The 18,064-nt window shown below is 39.6% G+C and overlaps 1 protein-coding gene and 2 pseudogenes across 1 annotated transcript; 1 reads left to right on the forward strand and 2 right to left on the reverse strand.

Annotated features, from left to right (window-relative positions):
- Positions 1–715: 715 nt before the first annotated feature.
- Positions 716–10,931, reverse strand: LOC129357616 (uncharacterized; annotated as a pseudogene).
- A 3,189-nt stretch (positions 10,932–14,120) lies between these two features.
- LOC129357614 (claudin-like protein ZF-A89) lies at positions 14,121–14,791 on the reverse strand (annotated as a pseudogene).
- Positions 14,792–16,375: 1,584 nt separating this feature from the next.
- Positions 16,376–17,228, forward strand: LOC129357613 (claudin-like protein ZF-A89). The gene has a single exon (XM_055026709.1). It carries the CDS (start codon positions 16,459–16,461, stop codon positions 17,086–17,088), a length of 630 nt encoding a protein of 209 aa, XP_054882684.1. The 5' UTR covers positions 16,376–16,458; the 3' UTR covers positions 17,089–17,228.
- The last annotated feature ends 836 nt before the right edge of the window (positions 17,229–18,064 follow it).

The following is an 18,064-nucleotide window of genomic DNA, read 5'->3' on the forward strand; positions in this document are numbered from 1 at the left end:
CCGGGAGTCCAGGTGATTCTCCTGGCCATTTTTTCTTTAATTAGTCATGACTAGTAAGAAAGCAATATACAATATATTCATTCACATTTCGCCAGCCTATTGAAAAATAAATTGGCAATACATTTTTTGCTATACGTTTAAATAAAATAAAAATATGACCACAATTAAATGCTTTGATGAAAAGTATTTACAGAAACTTCTGTTGTGTGAGAGGCAGAACATTTATTTCCACACGTTTAAGTTTATAAGTAATAAACACGAATCAAACAGTCATTCAAATTGCTATGTATTTGAAAAATAAGGTAAAAAAATAAATAACCCAAAAACCTGAGATAAAATATTTAAGTGCATTTAAACACTAAAAAACAGTTAATGCAATGTAATATCTCACATTAACATGGCAAGTTAAAACCAACAATTCAAGTTAAGCAAGTTCATTCATCACAAGTTGGACATACTTCACTTGTTTTACTTGTGACAATCAGTTCAAGCACATTTAAAATGTTACATTTTATTTTTGTCTCCTTCATTTTGACAAAAGTCCTGACTAATAAGAAAGTAATATACAATATATTCGTTCACATTTTGCTAATATATTGAAAAAATAAATTGTAAACACAACAAATAATGGTATCTAAATCAAACATTATCATCTATAAAACATGGAACTACTAAGTAACTGCAAACTAAAGTCTTCCTTCTTCTGCTGCTCCTATTACAGGTATGTTTTTGCAGGGTTTGCTGCTGCGTCTTCATTTTCACTGGCAGCTGATAAAGTTTCATCTAGTTCAGCTCGTTTCAACTGGGACTTTGTTGATGGTGCGTCGCTGTGTTCGGACTTTCTCGACTCGGGCCTTTTCATCTGAGACTTTGTCGATGGAGCCCAGGATCTCTCTGAATCCTCTCTCATGTTCTGCTGGGATTCAACATCATATCCCTTCTGAGGATAGGCGGTTGGCGCCCCAAAGCTTTGGGGCCAAGGCGACATGGGTTTGGTGGGTTGACCCAGCGCCGTTGGCACCCTGGTGAGATGGGAGCCAGCGCGGGAGGATCCATTAGAGGATCGGACCACCACGTAGCGAACTGAGGGGCTCTTGTCCGTGTCGTGGGCTTTGCCTGGGCAAGAGGACTTCATGAACAGGCCCCCTCCCAGGATGAGCAGAAACGCTGCCCCCCAGCCAATGTAGAGGCAAGCTCCCAGCTCCCTCTTCTGAGCGTCTATGGCTGTGCTGTAGAAGTTCTTCATCACCGTCCCGGCCGCCCACACCGTAGGGATCAAACAGAGCAGCCCTGTGATCATCAGCACCACCCCTGCTGCTATGGCCACTTTCTCCTTCACACCACTTCCTTTTCCATCCAAGAAGCGGGTGCATTTTCCTCCCACAAAGGCCAGGAGGAGGCCAAAGCTGCCTGTAACGATGGCGAGGATCATGAGCGCCCTGGCGGCCTGCCTGTCTGTGCTGAGAGCCAGCTGGGACTCGTAGGGTTTGCACTGCATAATTCCTGTGCTTTCAACCACACAAGTCATCCAGATGCCCTCCCAGATAATCTGAGAGGTCACAATGGAGCTGCCCACAAAGGCGGTCACACTCCACATAGGCAGCACACAGCTGACGAAGACCCCAACCCAGCCCAGGAGGCACAGAGCGCTGGCCAGCAGCTGCATCCCCATTGAGGCCATGATGAGAAGATCTCTGAAGCTGCTGGAAAAAAATCCTCTCAGACCTTTAAGAAGAGCCTGTCTTGATCCTTGCCTTCAGTGTCGCACTCTCTCGCTCTTTGATTAGTCTTCTCTGCTGTCTTTGTCAGTCCTTAACATGTGCTGCCTCTTTCACATGCCTTCCCCTCTAACCATGAACTTCTCTGGAGGGTAGACTGCTGACGGTTTAGCTTCCTCTGGTATCGTTTTGTGAAGTTATAGGTGTGTCTTAGTTCAGCTGTACTTCATTTGTTTACATGATATTTCCATCTGTCAGTGTCCCTCCCCTTTTTGTGTCCTCCTCCTTCTCAACATGTCCCTCCACCTGAGCGACTGCTTTCTCTCCTGAGCGTCGCTCGCTCTGCTACTGGTCAGGCGTACATGTCCCACACCTTTTCTACAGGGGAAAGAAGGAGGAGGGTGACAGAAAGAAGTGACATAATGCAGCCCTGCTCCCATTGTCTCCCTTGAATTAGGTTGTTCAGGTGAAACTAATTGTCATTTTAGCTATAAATGAACAAAATTGAGATTGAGAGCCATTTAAGAGCATTGGCCTTGCTTTGGTAAAATGGTCTCACATTTTACCAAACATCTTATTTATTATGATGCACATCATATTTGTGCTGAATAACCAAAGAAAAAGCCCTAAACTATCGGGGATTCAGAGTAGCTGTGTAAATAATGTTTTCTAGAAGAGCACAAGTGAAATGCCGACTTGAGTTTCCTGGAACAAAACCAGCTTAACTGGAGCAGGATCGACTGAGGAGAAAAACCAGTTTAAAACATGCAAACACCTTTCCACCCTCACACACACACACACACACGCACACACACACACACACACACACACACACGCACACACACACACACACACACACACACACACAAAACAACATAAAATGTTTTAATTCATCCTGAAATGATGTTTATTCCTTTATCTTTTGAATGCTGTCAGTGATAGCTTTTATTTTTATTTCTTGATTAGTCTTCATATGTAATTCATTTGTAAATTTCCTTTGTTTCTCTCTTATCATATTTCCTCGTTTGGTGTTGCCATTGCCAACAGCTTTGAGTGGTTTTCCTCAATCATGTCTGGATGGTTTCGGCTTAAATTTCCCATGCTTTAAATAGACTATAGCGACAGAAACTCAGTACTTTACACAAGATCTTTGTGAGTTTTGTAGAAAATCAAGCTGGATTTTGTGACAAGGGAAAGATAAATAAGGCATAATGGAATTAAACCTAAAATAAAGGCCAAGTTTTTGTAACATCTGAAAAAGTATCTTGAGAGTCAGTTTTCTAAAAAATATGAACGATGATGCAAAAAATTTTGTTTTGCATGAGTTAAATAACTGATTAACAATTGATAGCAGGTACAGTAGGTATTAATCATGTCTATCTTTTATTCTAAATTCATAGAATAAAAGAACGACGTTCATTTTACTCAAACTTAAAATCAGAGAAAACTGATAATTTAAGTGGTCTTTTAAATTTTTCCAGAGCTCTATTTACATATACACACACAAATAAACCATTAAAGTACATTGTGCTCCCAAAATATAAAATGTGCTTTCAAAACCTAAAAAGTTTAAAGATGTTAAGCTCAGGAATGGCTGCAGGGATGAAAGAAAAGCACAAAAAATTTAAAATCCTTTCTTATATGAACCTTTCAGGTCATGTCAGGTCTGAGTGACCATGGAGAAGAACAACCTTCCAGAAGACTGCAAAGATCCTGACATTTTTTTTAAATCAATGTTAAAAACCCCTCTGTTTAGAGTTGTCTTTGTCAGTATTAATACTAACTGAAATCATTCATTTTAGTTTCTAGTCCAACTCTTCTTTACTGCTTTTAATGGGGAATTTTTACCACATAGAAAATGTGTTTTAATTAGAGGGAGCAAATTTTCTGTTTAACAGGTTTTTACATGTCTTCATAGAATATAATAGAGCAGAATATCAGAGATTTTCTGCAAATGTCCTTTATTGTCCCTAAATGAGGACATCCAGGGTGTGATGTATTGTTACACCCTGTAATGTGCTGAAAGTTTCTGATTTGCTTAGTCACCTAGTCATTCATGCATAGCTGCTTTGTTGCTGGTGGTTTCTTTGGTTCCTTCAGTTCGCTGCTTGTGTTGAGACCAGTGTGTCATTCATGCTTGTGTGGCTCCTTTTGTTCTTCCTAAAAAACACACTTTGTTTGACCTTCGCTGGCCCGTGTCTAGCGTTTGAGCCCACCCAACTCACTCTTCCCACAGCACTCACCGGTTCTGAGTGGCCTTCCCTTTTTACTTTGTTGTTTAATTACAATGCAGAGTCAATAGTAATAAATGCAATGTCAAAAATTTATTGTATTTTCAATTAAGATACATAAAATACATTGTTTTGGAATAAAATTGGGCTCAAAAATCTAATATGAACTATAAAACATTCACATTGACAAATAGATATCTTCTCCTGCTTGTTTTGTGCATTATTTTCCTTTGAGTTTTATGTTTAAGCCCCACATTATTCATAATTTTTACAGACTTACTACTACTTTCATTCATACTTTGAGAAGTAAATCAAAAAATAGTTTAATACGCCAAAAAAGCAAAATCAAAACCACATATTACATAAAAACATACCTAATTATTTATTTTATGTCATTTTTTAAAAATATATAAAATTTAGTTTTACAGATATCCACAGGCCTATGAGACAATAAACCACGAGTGATGAGTTCTCCACAGAAACAGCGTTGTCATTCAGTCTTGTTGTTGTTTGGCTGAGTTTCTTCAGCAGAAAGCGAACATTGTCCCACAACCTGTTTGTTAAGATTCCACCCGTTTCATTACAAGCTGCACTTTTTCCACCACTTTCTGCGTTACTGTGAGCCTTAGTGACATTTATAGAAAGGAAGAAAGGAATTAAAACTGACTATAGTTTTAATTATGGATTATAAATTAAAAAAACACAAAAAGTCACAGAATTGTCGACGATTACATATAATCAGAAAAATCCAGATCAGATTTCACATTAGAGATCTTACATATTGTCCAAATAAACAAAAAAACAGATGAGGATGCAAGAAAAAAGAGCTGTTTTTTGGTCTGAAAGCATCTCTAAATAATTTTGTGTTTATAAATACAGTTAATTCCCTTTTCACAATATAAATGTTTCCTATAAAGACGACAAACGGTATTTCATTCATTCTTTCTGCCACTGTTTCATTCAGTATCTTAACCCAAATATAAGACTTTTAGCAAATCTTATCTTGTTTCATCTTTACCCAACTCAGTTCTGCGACTCTAGACGTATTGCTGCTTGTTGGTGTCCACAGAGCGAGCCTTGGAGTACCGATAGTCGTAGCTCTTCTCCTCCTCGTTCTTGGGACATGTGGCGCAGAGGAGCCCACCGCCGATGAAGAGCAGCGCCGCAGTGCCCACCCAATGTAGAGGGAGGCTCCCAACTCTCTCTTCTGAGCGCTGATCAGGGTTGGGTTGTAGAAATCCCGAATGATTGTGTTGGCGGTCCAGCAGACGGGGATGAGGACCAAGACGCCCGCAATGATGAAGACGACACCCGCAGCGACAGCCACTCTGGTCTTTTGATTTTCGTCTGGAATGAAGTTGGTGCACTTGCCTCCCGCCACGCCCAGCAGGATCCCGACGACTGCAATGATGATGGCCAGGATGATGAGCGCTCTGGCGGCCTGCAGGTCTTGAGGCAACTCCAGAAGAGAATCATAGACCTTGCACTGCATCTGGCCTGTGCTCTGAGTCACACAGTTCATCCACAAACCCTCCCATATGACCTGAGAGGTGACGATGTTGGCACCGATGAAGGCTGTGACTTTCCAGGTTGGAAGGCCGCAGATGATGATGGTCCCCAGTAAACCGATGAAGGCCAACGCCATCCCCAGGATCTGCTTTCCGCCGGACACCATGTTGAAGCTCTGTTGTTGTCTTTCGAATCGAAGTAGTCGTGTCTTCTGAGAGATGAAGAGCTTTGTGTGTTGCAAGATTTGTGGGTAGTGGTTTAAGTTGCTGGTTTTAAAGAGAGACAAGAGGTCAGAGGAGGAGTTAGAGTTGACTCTAAGCTGAAACTGGTTTTTGAGAATTCTGCCCAAACCGGATCTCTTCACAACATCGATGAGCTTAGAGTTTCGAAGGTACAATGAAAGGAATTGACAGAACAATAATAAAGATAGACTAGCCATTTCTGTTTCTGTTCTGCTGATCAAATTCAATTCTGAAATCTTCAATAACCTGAAGAAATACAGTAACTTCATAAAACTACAGCTACCTGAGTTTCATCATCAGCTCCTTATTGAGTCAGCTGGAATGTTGTTGACTGCTTTTTCATTAAAAGACATCTAAATTTTTAATACCTCTAGTGAAAGGAGAGCTGTATACAGATACTTAACACAAACACTGTTAAACATCTTCTCTCTGACACAATATTTCATAATTAATTGGATATCTAATCGATACTCTGTGTAATGCCATGCAGGTATTTAAGGTTGCACGTCATAACTTCCGGCAGAATCTCTGTTCTGTATGTAACATTGTGGTTTTACCCTGCGCTCAACTTCACGCCTCATTTGAAGGAGGTGACTAAGATTTTATCACCTTCAGAATATTGCAAAAAATCAGACAAATTTTATCCTTCGGAAATCACAGATTGTTAGTGTCACACACTGATTATTGCAGTGGTTCCCAAAGAGTGGGTCGCTCCCCGTTACAGGGGGCGCAGTGCCATTGCAGTGGGGGCTAAAAATTATATGGATGAACAAAACAAAACAAAAAAGAACAGTTACACAAAAGTGTTTCACTGTAAAGATGGTTTGTAGTTTTTTGTTGCAACGGAAGTGTGAAATAAACTTCAGTGGAGTTTGAAAACAAAATATGTGTGTAGGTTTACGTCTGGTTGAACGATGTGTGTGCCCAGTTGATTGTTTTTCTTTTTTATTGTAATCCATAGAGCGGCCCAGAAAATCTTTGGGAATCACTGGATTAGCGCAATGTCTGTTTCCACAATTACCAAAAAAAACTTTAGAGTCGGTTCTGAATGCAGCTGCTCGTGTTCTGACCAAAACCGGGAAATACTCAAAACTATGCTGTGGTTCCGTCATTGGCTACCTGTCAGGCTCAATCAGACTTTCAGATCCTGTTGCTCATCATCAAGGCTTTGGCGCTCTCTCCCATCTCTAACCTTTTCCACTGACAGGTTTTCACTTTTCCTCCCTGTAATCTTATTAAAAATCCCTAAAGTGAATCAACTGTCCTCAGGACTTCAGGCAGCCGAGCTCTGTGGATGTTTTCATAGCTAAATTTAAGACCCACTTGTTTACTTTGTCATATTAGTTTTAAACTTCTGTTTTACTGTCTTCTAGTATTTTATGCTTTTAATCTGTTTTATTTTTGTCTCAATTAATTGTAATTGATCAGCACTTTGTGTCAAAACGCTTTATAAATGAAATTATTATTATCATTTCACTTGCGTTCTTCCTGGCCTGTTGTGGGGTTTTTAAAATCGGGATTTCTCTCTTGGATGGCCATTTTCTTGCTTTCGATGGTGCTCTGGATCTTTTGTGATCTCCTGAATGAGTTATCTCGGCACTCTTGAAGTCATTTTGACAGTTGATTCTCTCCTGGGAAGATGCACCATTGTTCTTAGTTTTCTTTTTTGATAATAGGTCTGTATCTCTACCCTTTTCTCTCTGCTTCATCTTTGTTACCTATTCTTTCATTTCTTTTGAATGGGGACTCAATGTGTTCCTCTTGTAGATATTTTAACTACTTTGTTGCCAAGCAGGTTCCATTTAAATTATTTTTTCTTGACATGTCTGGCAAAAATTATAAACTAGAAAATGAGGCTTAAAAATAAAAAAGGGGGAATTACTTTTCACACTGGAGCAGGATTAGTTGGATAGCGTTTTCACTTAATAAAATAAAAATCCTTTATTAATTGCTTTTTACACAGTTATCTTTTTCTGTTAGTGAAAAATTTATTTAAATCACAAGAAATATCAAAAATGGGATTTTATATGGAAAACATCTGATACAGACATAAGAATAATAAAGAATTTCAACCAAAATTCAACAAAATGTTGCATTTTGTCATCACAACATGACCTGAACTACATGTTCCAATGAAACCAGTTTCAAAACACATGACGTCTTCGTTTCATGTGTGCTTCATTCCTTTGGTCAATCAAATCCTTGTTCTTGGTGACGTTTCGCTTCCTGCTCGCCAGCTCCACCCTTTGCTCCAAAAAATGGCCAACAGGAACATTTCAGCAGAACAACAAAATGGCCACTAAATGTCACACCCAAGTCTCAAAACAGCAAGTCACCAAGTATTGGATGATGTCATCCAGTAGTTGATGACATCTCTACTGATTAAACCTGATTACAATCTGTTCCAGTGAACTTTCTGACGTGGTTTCTGACAGTTTATGTAAAATAGCTAAATGAGACAGATTAAGATACCTGTGTAAACTTAGTTTAATTAATATTGTGTAATTAACATTGAGGAGGATAAAATTTCCTGACCATACTCTAAACCAGACCCTGGAACAACTGCTTCTCTCCTATGATTTGAGTTGAATGTCTCCTTTGATTTCAAGAAACTCCAATTTTACTGTTAGGAGACGAATCACTGAGTTCAGATAAATCCAAAAAGATCTGCAAATTGTTCAGCCTCAATGCTGCCATTCCCTCTTTCACGGGATATTTCAGAAACCACAGGGTTGGACATTCTCTATAGATCCTGGGTGTCCAAAGTGTGGCCCGGGGTCTATTTGAGGCCCTCATATTGATTTTGTGAGGCCCTTCACCACAATTCATGATTGGTGCCAAATCACCAAGTCATTTGGCTCTCTAAATTGATCTATTGATAGTTTTTTCTTTGGTATTTTTCTTGCGCCAACGATTCAGAAATCAGAGTTTGCTTAAAACATCACAAAAATTTGAGATCTGCCGGGATTGATGCAACTTTACTTGTGTCTAATATTAAACTGCAGTGACGAGAGATACTGACTTAATCATAATTAGATTTACAAATACAGACCCCTACATGGTATTGTTTACATAAGGAAGTTTCGCGCATGCAGACAAAGCTGGAGGGCAAACAGACAATTCTTGAACATGTCATGATAGCCACGCTGCTGCCGTAGAATAACTCCAAGTCAACCAAACTTGGACATGTAGATATCATTACTTTCTTGCTTTGCTCCAAAGAAAAGGAAAAAATTGTTAAAGTACAACTCAAAGCCACTTCTTTATCGCTCTCTGTATCCTCGCAGACTTGTTGCCACACCAAATGACAACTCCACAAAGAAGACACGTAAGGAGCAGAACATTCAGTCTCTACAGTAGTTAATGTTCATTTTGTGATTATTAATAAGTGATTGTTGTGGTAAGAGGAGAAAACTATAGATATATGGCTGCACTTTACTGTATGGCTAGCTCGCTGTTACTGTCTCTTACTCTGCAGTTGCGGAGTCACAATGTCTGGGATAATGAGCGCCCCCTGCCATGAGGCAGTGGAACTGCCTGCCTCACCTCCAATCTGTTCTCTTTTTGATCGCTCCTCAGCACACGAAACACGTTACACAGAGTTGGTGACAAAAAAGATTCTGTACATTATATACATAAGGTAAATTAAGGAAATCGGTTCATACGTTAAATGTTTTGTCGCCATTTATTGGCGACATACAAGAGAAGGAGCATGTTCCCATTTAATGGCAGCCAGAGCAGTGAGAGGTCGATCAATCCCAGGTGAAGCTCGGCTGCTGCTGCCTCACCTCCGAGCATTTGAATGGGAAAATGTCAATTTCAGCGATTTTGAAGAAAAAAATAATTAGAATTGGTTAAGCTAAATGAAAAATAGGTGCTTTATAGTACAAACCACAGGGTGAAAATAGTAATATAAATTATTTTATCATTGTATATTATTTTTCCATGATGACAGATGAGGCTCTACTGTTAAACTGTGTATTATTTTATATTGTCAAAATTAGTACAAAAAGTGTGTCTGTATTTAAAAGCAAGAATTAAATGCAGGATTTGTGTTGAAAATAGACAAGTTCCAAAAATTTATTCATAACATACAAAACATAATCCTTCATTCATTTGTAAAGCATGTAAAGTTTCTGTAATTCCAAAAGTGATAAACTAAAAAGTATAACTGTCACAATAAGACTTCACAGTTAAAGGAAGACAGATACTTAAACTAATGTAACTCCCAGTAAACTCATAAAAGAAAAACAAATACCAGAAATAATTTCAGCATTCAGACAACTATAATTCTCAAATTCTTCTAAATTAAATTCAGATATGTGGAGAGCTTAGAATATTTCATTACATTTTTTCCTTCGTGTCCTGAAGTTGTGCAGTTACTTGACGCATAATTTTAAAACCGATGTCATTTTAGTGCAATTATGATTTGAAATAAATGACAAAAATGGGGCTTCAATTAGAAACACTATTTTACACGAAAACCTTCATCATGTTTACGACGGATTGCACAGTGCAGATCATTCTTCTTCTTCTTCTTCTTCTTCAGCATCTGTAGCTTCCTGTCAGGAGCCCTCCTCCGATGACGAGCAGCGCTCCAGACACCCAGCCGATGTAGATGGAGGCTCCCAACTCCCCTCTCCTCGCCTCCGTCGCCAGTGGGCTGTTAAATCCACTGATGATGATGTGAGCCGACCAGCTGACGGGAATGATGCACAGCCCGCCTGCGATGATAAACGCCACTCCACCACCAATGCCAATGTTGGATTTCAACAACCTGTCGTAGTGGCAGAAGTTGGTGCACCGAACCCCAACGATGCTGAGCCCGATGGCCACAACGCTGGCGCCAAGGGAGGCGCAGACGAGAGCCCGAGAGCCCTGCAGGTCCTGAGACAAGGCGAGAATGGAGTCATAGGCCTTGCACTGCAGGTGACCTGTGCTCTGGATCACACAGTTCATCCACAGGCCTTCCCAAAACACCTGAGCAGTGACGATGTTGACTCCAACGAATGCCGTCACCTTCCACATGGGCAGAGCGCAGATGAGAATCGTTCCCATGAAACCGGTGATTGCCAAGCAAAAACCAACCAGCTGAGTCCCCATTGTGTCGAGGCGAATGTTTCCCACTAAGTAAACTAAAAAGTGGAAAAACTCAACCTTGTGTTGACCTAAAAATACTTCTTTCAGCAGGTTTTAACATAGTTATAAACGCGGTCGGTTGTGTGTTTCTGTCTGTTCTTTGCAGCGTAGCAGCAATGAAAATCGCAGGTGGGAGGGGACTGGATGGTTAAAGTAACAAAAACAGGTTTCCTGCTTGTCTTGATTCCTGCTCGACCTGAATAGTTCAGGGAAGAAAGCTCTTTACAAAAGTAGTGCATGTGAAAACTTGCTTAGAGATCGCAAACATCAATGATTACATTTGAAAACTCTAAATGGGACGCAACCATCACATTAACCATCATTCATCAAAAAGGAAAAGAAAATGAAAAGAAAATTTAATATGAGTACAAAAATTGAAGGTTCTTCTTAAATGATTCTGATTAAAGCTGAAAATTCTGGCAGCCTGCAACTTGGGAGTGAAGATGAGTTGACCAAAGTGCGGCCCATGGGCCATTAAGGGCCCTCTGAAGGATTTTGAGCGGCCCGCCACCATCCTTGCTTCTAGTATGGAGTGAATATTGAATGTTGATGTAAACTTTTTACTTTCTACAGATAAATAACATCCTGTTTTAAAAAAATGAGATACAAAATAATCATTAACAACAAAGTTTCTGCATTTATCTTCACTTGGGAGAAACTAGAACCACAAATATCAACCTACATTTATTCAAACGTAAATTAAGTCACTCCCAAATAAAAAACAATAAATGCAGAAAAGTTAGAAACTGCAATTGCACAAAACCTTTTAATGTTTTCATCTACAACAATTCATAAATCCACTTTTTACAAAAATGTGAATTTTGTTTATTTAAGTATAATTCTTGTTTTTAATTTGTTAATTCGCATATAAACTTTTTTTAAAGGAAAAAAAAGGTTAAAGGTTTTAAAGAGGAAGTATTTGGAAAGTTAAAAATTCCCCTACTATATTTTGCTGAACTGCGAGATCCTGTGTTAATATTAACATCAACTCACGTCATTCGTCAAATCGATGCAAAGTGTCATATCCGGAAGATGTCTGTAGATTTCAACAAAAGGCTTTGATTATCCTGTGCAAATAACATAAAAACAGAAATTGGGAGTAATTTTTTTATGACATTGAGTCCCCAGATAATGCTTTTTCTATGTTAATAAGTTTTTATCAACAGGAATGAGCTGTTCCCAAATAATTTCCACAATGTTTAGATCATTAAACTGGAAATAAAACCCTATAAGCAAAGGATTTAGTTTTATAGGGACCACATTTTATTTGTAATGATTGCAGAGACCCTTGTGAATTTGGAAAGTAAACAAATTACCCAATACATTTTGCTGAACTGAGGCACTGTGATAATCCAATGCAAAAAGGCATCTCTGCACTTTTTATAGAAATGGTGGGATCCAAAACATAATCAGTTTTATTTGCTTACAACTCAGAATAGAGGCATTGGAGTTGTCATAAAATGTCTTGAGAGAAATTCAGCTGAAGATACAAGTGCAGTTTTTCTGTTTTAGTGATGCAGGATCCAAATTAATCTAAAATCACTCCTGAAAAAAACAGCCAACAATAAGTGATTTTGTAGTTGAACAATCAATCAGAGATCAAAGAGCAAATCAAGATCAAGGACTTCATTGCAATGATGTGAGTTTAAGGTTAAGTGGAGAAGCATGATGAAGGGATGGAGGCACTGGATGATGACATTGGAAAGACTTGTTGATGAAGTCTTCAGGAAATTGCCAACTTAGGAGCCCCAAGATGAAACAAAGAGGAGTGGATGACCAATGAGAATGGAAAGAGTGATCATAAAAGAAGAGGAATAAAGGAAACTCTTTACTTGAATTGAAGAGTTTATTCCCACAGTCTGGATTTAAACTTTCTCTCTCTGATCATCTGGGCCACTTACTTCATGTTTTCTCCTGATTGAGCTGAATAAAATTCTCTGCCAGCCAAACCTTTAGGTGTCTTAGGTGCACAATTTTATCTTTTGAGTGAAAAAACTGAGGTTTGCAATAGGCAGAACAAGCTCTTTAAGGCCAGAACAGTTAAAAAAAAAAGAAAAAAATTCAGGAGCAGAGTTCCAGGAAAGACCTTCCCACTGCAGCAAACTTCAGAGTTACAACATTCACCTCAAACTTCCAGCCAATCACACACAGTTTTATGATGGCACACAAAAAGAACGTTCTGCTCTACAAATGGAAATGACTAAAATGCTGCAATAACAGAATTATGTTTTTCTCCTTTGCTGCCCGGAGAGAGAATAGACGTCTCTGTTCTTGTGAAATACACTCTGGCTTTCCTCTGACTCCTTTCATTTGTTTCCTCAAACAAAAACTGGTGAACTAAACTTTACTTACTTAGAAGTTTTAACAACTGTTGGGTGGATTTAACCAGTTGGTTGTTTGGTCAAAAGCCAAAATACAAACACTGGGACATTTTCCGTCTGTGGTAGATACATGTGTTCAGTGTTTTATAAAACTGTTTTTTGGAGAACAGCTGAACAAGTCTAGGCTGCTATTTAACCAGTTTAATTGGGCGGTTTTGTAACTGTCAAACTACTTTGTGTAAATAATCCTCAGCTAATGAAGCAAAGCACATAAATTAGCCTCAGCTCATTAGGAAACACCAACAGCACTGAGTCACCAGCTCATGTGTGGAAAAGATATTTCCTGATAAACTTTGTCGTATTTCCACTGAAGAAACTGGGTATAAATTATCTTCCAAACATTTCTGTTGGAGAAACAGACCCAGTTGGAGTTAAATGTCAAAGGAACCCTGAACTGGCTGCATGTTCAGGCTAATATGCTGGAGCTTTAAATTGCAGTTCAGAATATTTTAGCTACACTGCTCAAAGTCACAATGTACCCGCTTTATTTCTCTATCTGATGTAGCATCCAGTTGGATTTAACCAAAACTGCAGTTTCAGTAATATTTTGGTTTCGCCACAACAAGAGGTGCACATGTTGAGATGAGCATCCAGGCTTTCAGTAAAGTGCATTAGCTTGGTGCTAGTGAGTGTTCAAGCAATGGCAGCAGTACAAGTCAGGCTTAAACTCAGCAGCTTATTTACAGTTGGAGAGTTTGTGTAATTAGTCAATTTTAACTGATACTTGCTCCCATTGTAGACCGCTGCAAGTTGTGACACCCCACCCAACAATATCTAGACACAGACTTGCATTAAAGAGGAGTTTTATTAAAAATCAGCAAGTTTAAAATAAAAACCCTGGAGTGGAGGTCAGCCCAGGTCCTCCTCGGACCAGACTTTCAGGGAAACAGTCTGGTCAGATTAAACGTAGGCTCTGCTGCCAGCCACGCGTGGTGCAGACTTAACAGAGTAGCGCCCATTCTGCTGCTGGCACCGACAGTAGAGCAGAGCCCGCCGATGATCAGGAGGCTTGCTGAACTCCAGCCGACGAAGAGCGCCGCACCAAGGTCATTCTTCTTGGCATCATGCACGTTGGGGTTGTAGAAGGTCTTGATTATCTCGTTGGCAGACCAGGACACTGGGATCAGACACAGTAGACCTCCAACAATGAAGAACACACCTGCAGCGATGGCTATGCGGCTCTTAGCAAGTTCATCTTCAACACAGTTGGTGCACTTTCCCCCTACGACGGCTAGCTGGAGTCCCAGGAAAGCAATGATGATTGAGACCACAACCAGAGCGCGAGCAGCTTGAAGTTCTTGAGGCAGAGCCAGCATGGAGGTGTGGAACTTGCACTGCAGATGCCCGTGCTCTGCTTCACGCAGTTCATCCACAGGCCCTCCCAGAAGATCTGCGCCGTCATGATGTTGTTCCCAACAAAGGCAGACACCTTCCACATTGGCAGGGCACAAGTGATGATGTCACCAACAAAACCAATGCTTGCAAGGAAGATGCCTAAAATCTGGATGCTTGCAGATGCCATCTTTGCTTCAGTTGCACAAAAGGTTGAAAGTCTCTTCAGCAGCAATGAATAATGCAAACAATCCTCACCTGCAGCTTTAAATAAAGGAAGCATGAGCGGTGAATCTGACTGACTGCCAAGAACTGATCAGCCTGACAACAGCTGGGAATTAATCAAGCTGAGTGGCTCCACCTGAGTTCAATAGATGTTGGAGGCTGCTTGCTTTTAGATGAAAGCATACCTGGTTCTGCTTTCATCTACAGATAAAAGGGGATTAAAATGAGATCAGGATTTATTGTTGCATTTAACGATTGTTAAACTGTGTTTAAAAATATTCTGTTCACGATACACATGGAATAGAAATGGAAAAGTGCTTGTTTGTATGGACTTAAAATACCTTTATATGGTTCCATTAAAACTGCATGTATGTCAAATAGATAGTTAGCAGCAGATTTTACAAGAATTTATTTTATTTTATTTTTTTTGTCCATTTAAAGTTGGGAGAATTATTATTCATAAAATACAGGCCAAGTTTGAATTGAAGTCATGTAGTTTCATATAAACTGAATTAAAAACAAGCAAACAAAGAAATATCATGGATTTATAACATAGAGTAGAATATCATCAAAATATTGTTTCAGTAATTCAGCTTAAAATATCAGCTTTAATAGATTTGATTGGATGATTTTGGCTCACTAATGTTTTAGTTTGTGTTTGGTGACTGTTGAAGCTCAAATACTGTCAGTTTATAGTGGAAAAAATTTGCATCAAAAAGCTGGTATTAAGTTCATAGTTATCTAATTGTTGGACTAAATTTAAGACTTTTTGGGTTGAAGTTTGATCAGAGTGGCATTTGTGTGACAAACAATTTTTGTTGTATTAGTTGTATTTGCAGAAACAAGTGCTCTTTGCAGCAGAAGCAGCTCATGATGAACTCTGTTCATGTACTTTATACTCTCTCTACTTTGGGGAACTTTTGTCCTTTTACAAAAATCAATTCATAGCTCTTCAAATGAGAAAAGCAGGTTTATGTGGAAACGTTTATTCGTTTTTCCCTGGCTGTCCAGCTGCTCATAATCACGTGTTTGAAAACAGCACAGTATTTCTAAAATCTTAGAAATACAGGGCTTCACAATCCTCTCGAGAATGGAGGCATCTCTTTTCAACCAGATTTTTTTTCCTTCCGCTAAACTTTCCATCAGTGTGCAAAGTACAGCATTTTACTGAGGCCATAGCATTCATAAAAGTATTTTTCTATTGATTTTCTGAAATATTCAAATTCTCAGAGCAAATAAATGGATTCTACTAATTTAGTTGGAACATAACTGTAAACACGTTAAGATTTTATTAGTAAAAAAATGTAAACGTTTATAAAGATGGCATTTAACAGGAAACATAGCCTCAATTTTTGACTTTTTCTTTAAGAATTTGCTGTTGTATTTTTCTTTTACTAACCTATAGGTGAAAACTCAGGTTTGTTTTAAATGGTCTTTTTATGCTTGTCCTTCATACACAGGCTGTGAGTTCTTTTTGTTCTCCAATCTGTTTTTTGGGGGTACTGAAGGGCCTCTTTATGTGAGGGGAACGCCTCTTGGCTCAACCATAATAGATGTGTATATGTGAACACTGGTGCGAGAGCCCACCCCGACAGACTTGCATAAAACTTCTTGCAGCAGACGAACTTTCAGTTGGTGGCCAGGCTCAGAGGAAAGACGAAGAAACCTGACAGAAACGGCGATGGCGTCTTTAGGGTTGCAGATTCTTGGGGTCGCTCTGGCCGTGATCGGATGGTTGGGGAACATCCTGATCTGCGCGCTGCCGCTATGGAGAGTCTCTGCCTTCATTGGCAACAACATTGTGGTGGCTCAGAGCATCTGGGAAGGCCTGTGGATGAGCTGCGTGGTGCAGAGCACAGGCCAGATGCAGTGCAAAGTCTACGACTCCCTCCTGGCTCTGCCTCCAGACCTCCAGGCGGCTCGGGCCATGAGCGTCATCTCCATCCTCTTCTCCTTCGGCCTGCTGCTGTCTGTGGTCGGTGGGAAATGCACCACCTGCATCGAGGATGAAACAGCCAAGGCTCGAGTGTGCATCTCTGCTGGGGTTTTCTTCCTCCTGAGCGGAGCGCTGTGCCTTGTGACCGTCTCTCTGCCGGCCAACACCATCATCAAGGACTTTTACAACCCACTGATTCCTGATGCCCAGAGGAGGGAGCTGGGTGCCTGCCTGTATGTGGGCTGGGGGGCAGCGGGGCTTTTACTGATCGGCGGGGCACTGCTGTGCTGTCAGTGCCCGTCAAGAAGAGAGCACTACAACGGAGTAAAGTACACTGCGCCGAAATCCGCAACGTCAGGGAAGGAGTTTGTCTGAGCTGCTGAGCAACAGAGAGTCGAACTCACCAAAAGACAGAACAAACTTTCTGAGGGGATTCTGACTAACATCATCGACTAAAATAAACAGACCTTCTGCATGAGAAAGATTGATAATTAACTCATTAAATGTCAGTATTCGGCAATAATTCCTTACTTATGGATTGTGATGATCAGTAAGATTTTCTAACTTGTCTTTGTTTTTATTATAGATGCATTTTTCAATGCTATATTTCATTAAAATAAATACATTTTATGTCAAAAATGTGGCATAGTGAAATAGGTTTTTGGAGTCAACTATAATGAGGAGATTTGTCTGCCACAAAAATTCAGATTGGGAAAATGTTCTTAAATCTAAATCTGTTAATTAAATTGTCAGAGGAGAGGTTTTCAAAGTGAGGTACACACGTTTCTCCAGCAGCACAAGTGGCTGATGAAAACACTTCATGAACTATTCTGGTGCGATGTTCTCTGAAAAATGTCAATAAAAATCAAGACCAAATGTTTACCAAGAAAACTGCTGAGAAAAATAAGTTACCTACATTGTGATGTTTGTCAATATGAGGTATTTGGGTTTTACTTGCTTCTACTCTGCTTTCTTCAGAAGAACCTTTTTGGTTTTAACAGCGTCTGTGATTTAGTTTTTATTTTCACTCTTTACGTTGTCACTCTCATATTGGGTTTGTGAATAAAAGCAATGTCTGATTGTGAACAGAAACTCTGAAGTCCTTCGTCTTTTATCAGGTAGTTAATCAGCTACACTTAGCAACAGGTGGGGGAGGGGTAGTCTCTATGCTCTAAACAGCCAGAGGAAACTCCTTCAGTCACTTGGCACATTACTTAGAAACACTGTCCCAGAAAATATTGCGGGTTTGAATCTGTAACCTTTTAAATTCTTGGTAAAGCTGACAAATGTTAAAGTGACACTTAAAAAAACACTTGGCGCAAATGTTATTTTTGTCAAGCTTGTTTTTTTT

The sequence above is a fragment of the Poeciliopsis prolifica genome, unplaced genomic scaffold, assembly GCF_027474105.1.
Source record: "Poeciliopsis prolifica strain line A6 unplaced genomic scaffold, Auburn_PproV2 SCAFFOLD262, whole genome shotgun sequence".
Classification (NCBI taxonomy): Eukaryota; Metazoa; Chordata; class Actinopteri; order Cyprinodontiformes; family Poeciliidae; genus Poeciliopsis; species Poeciliopsis prolifica.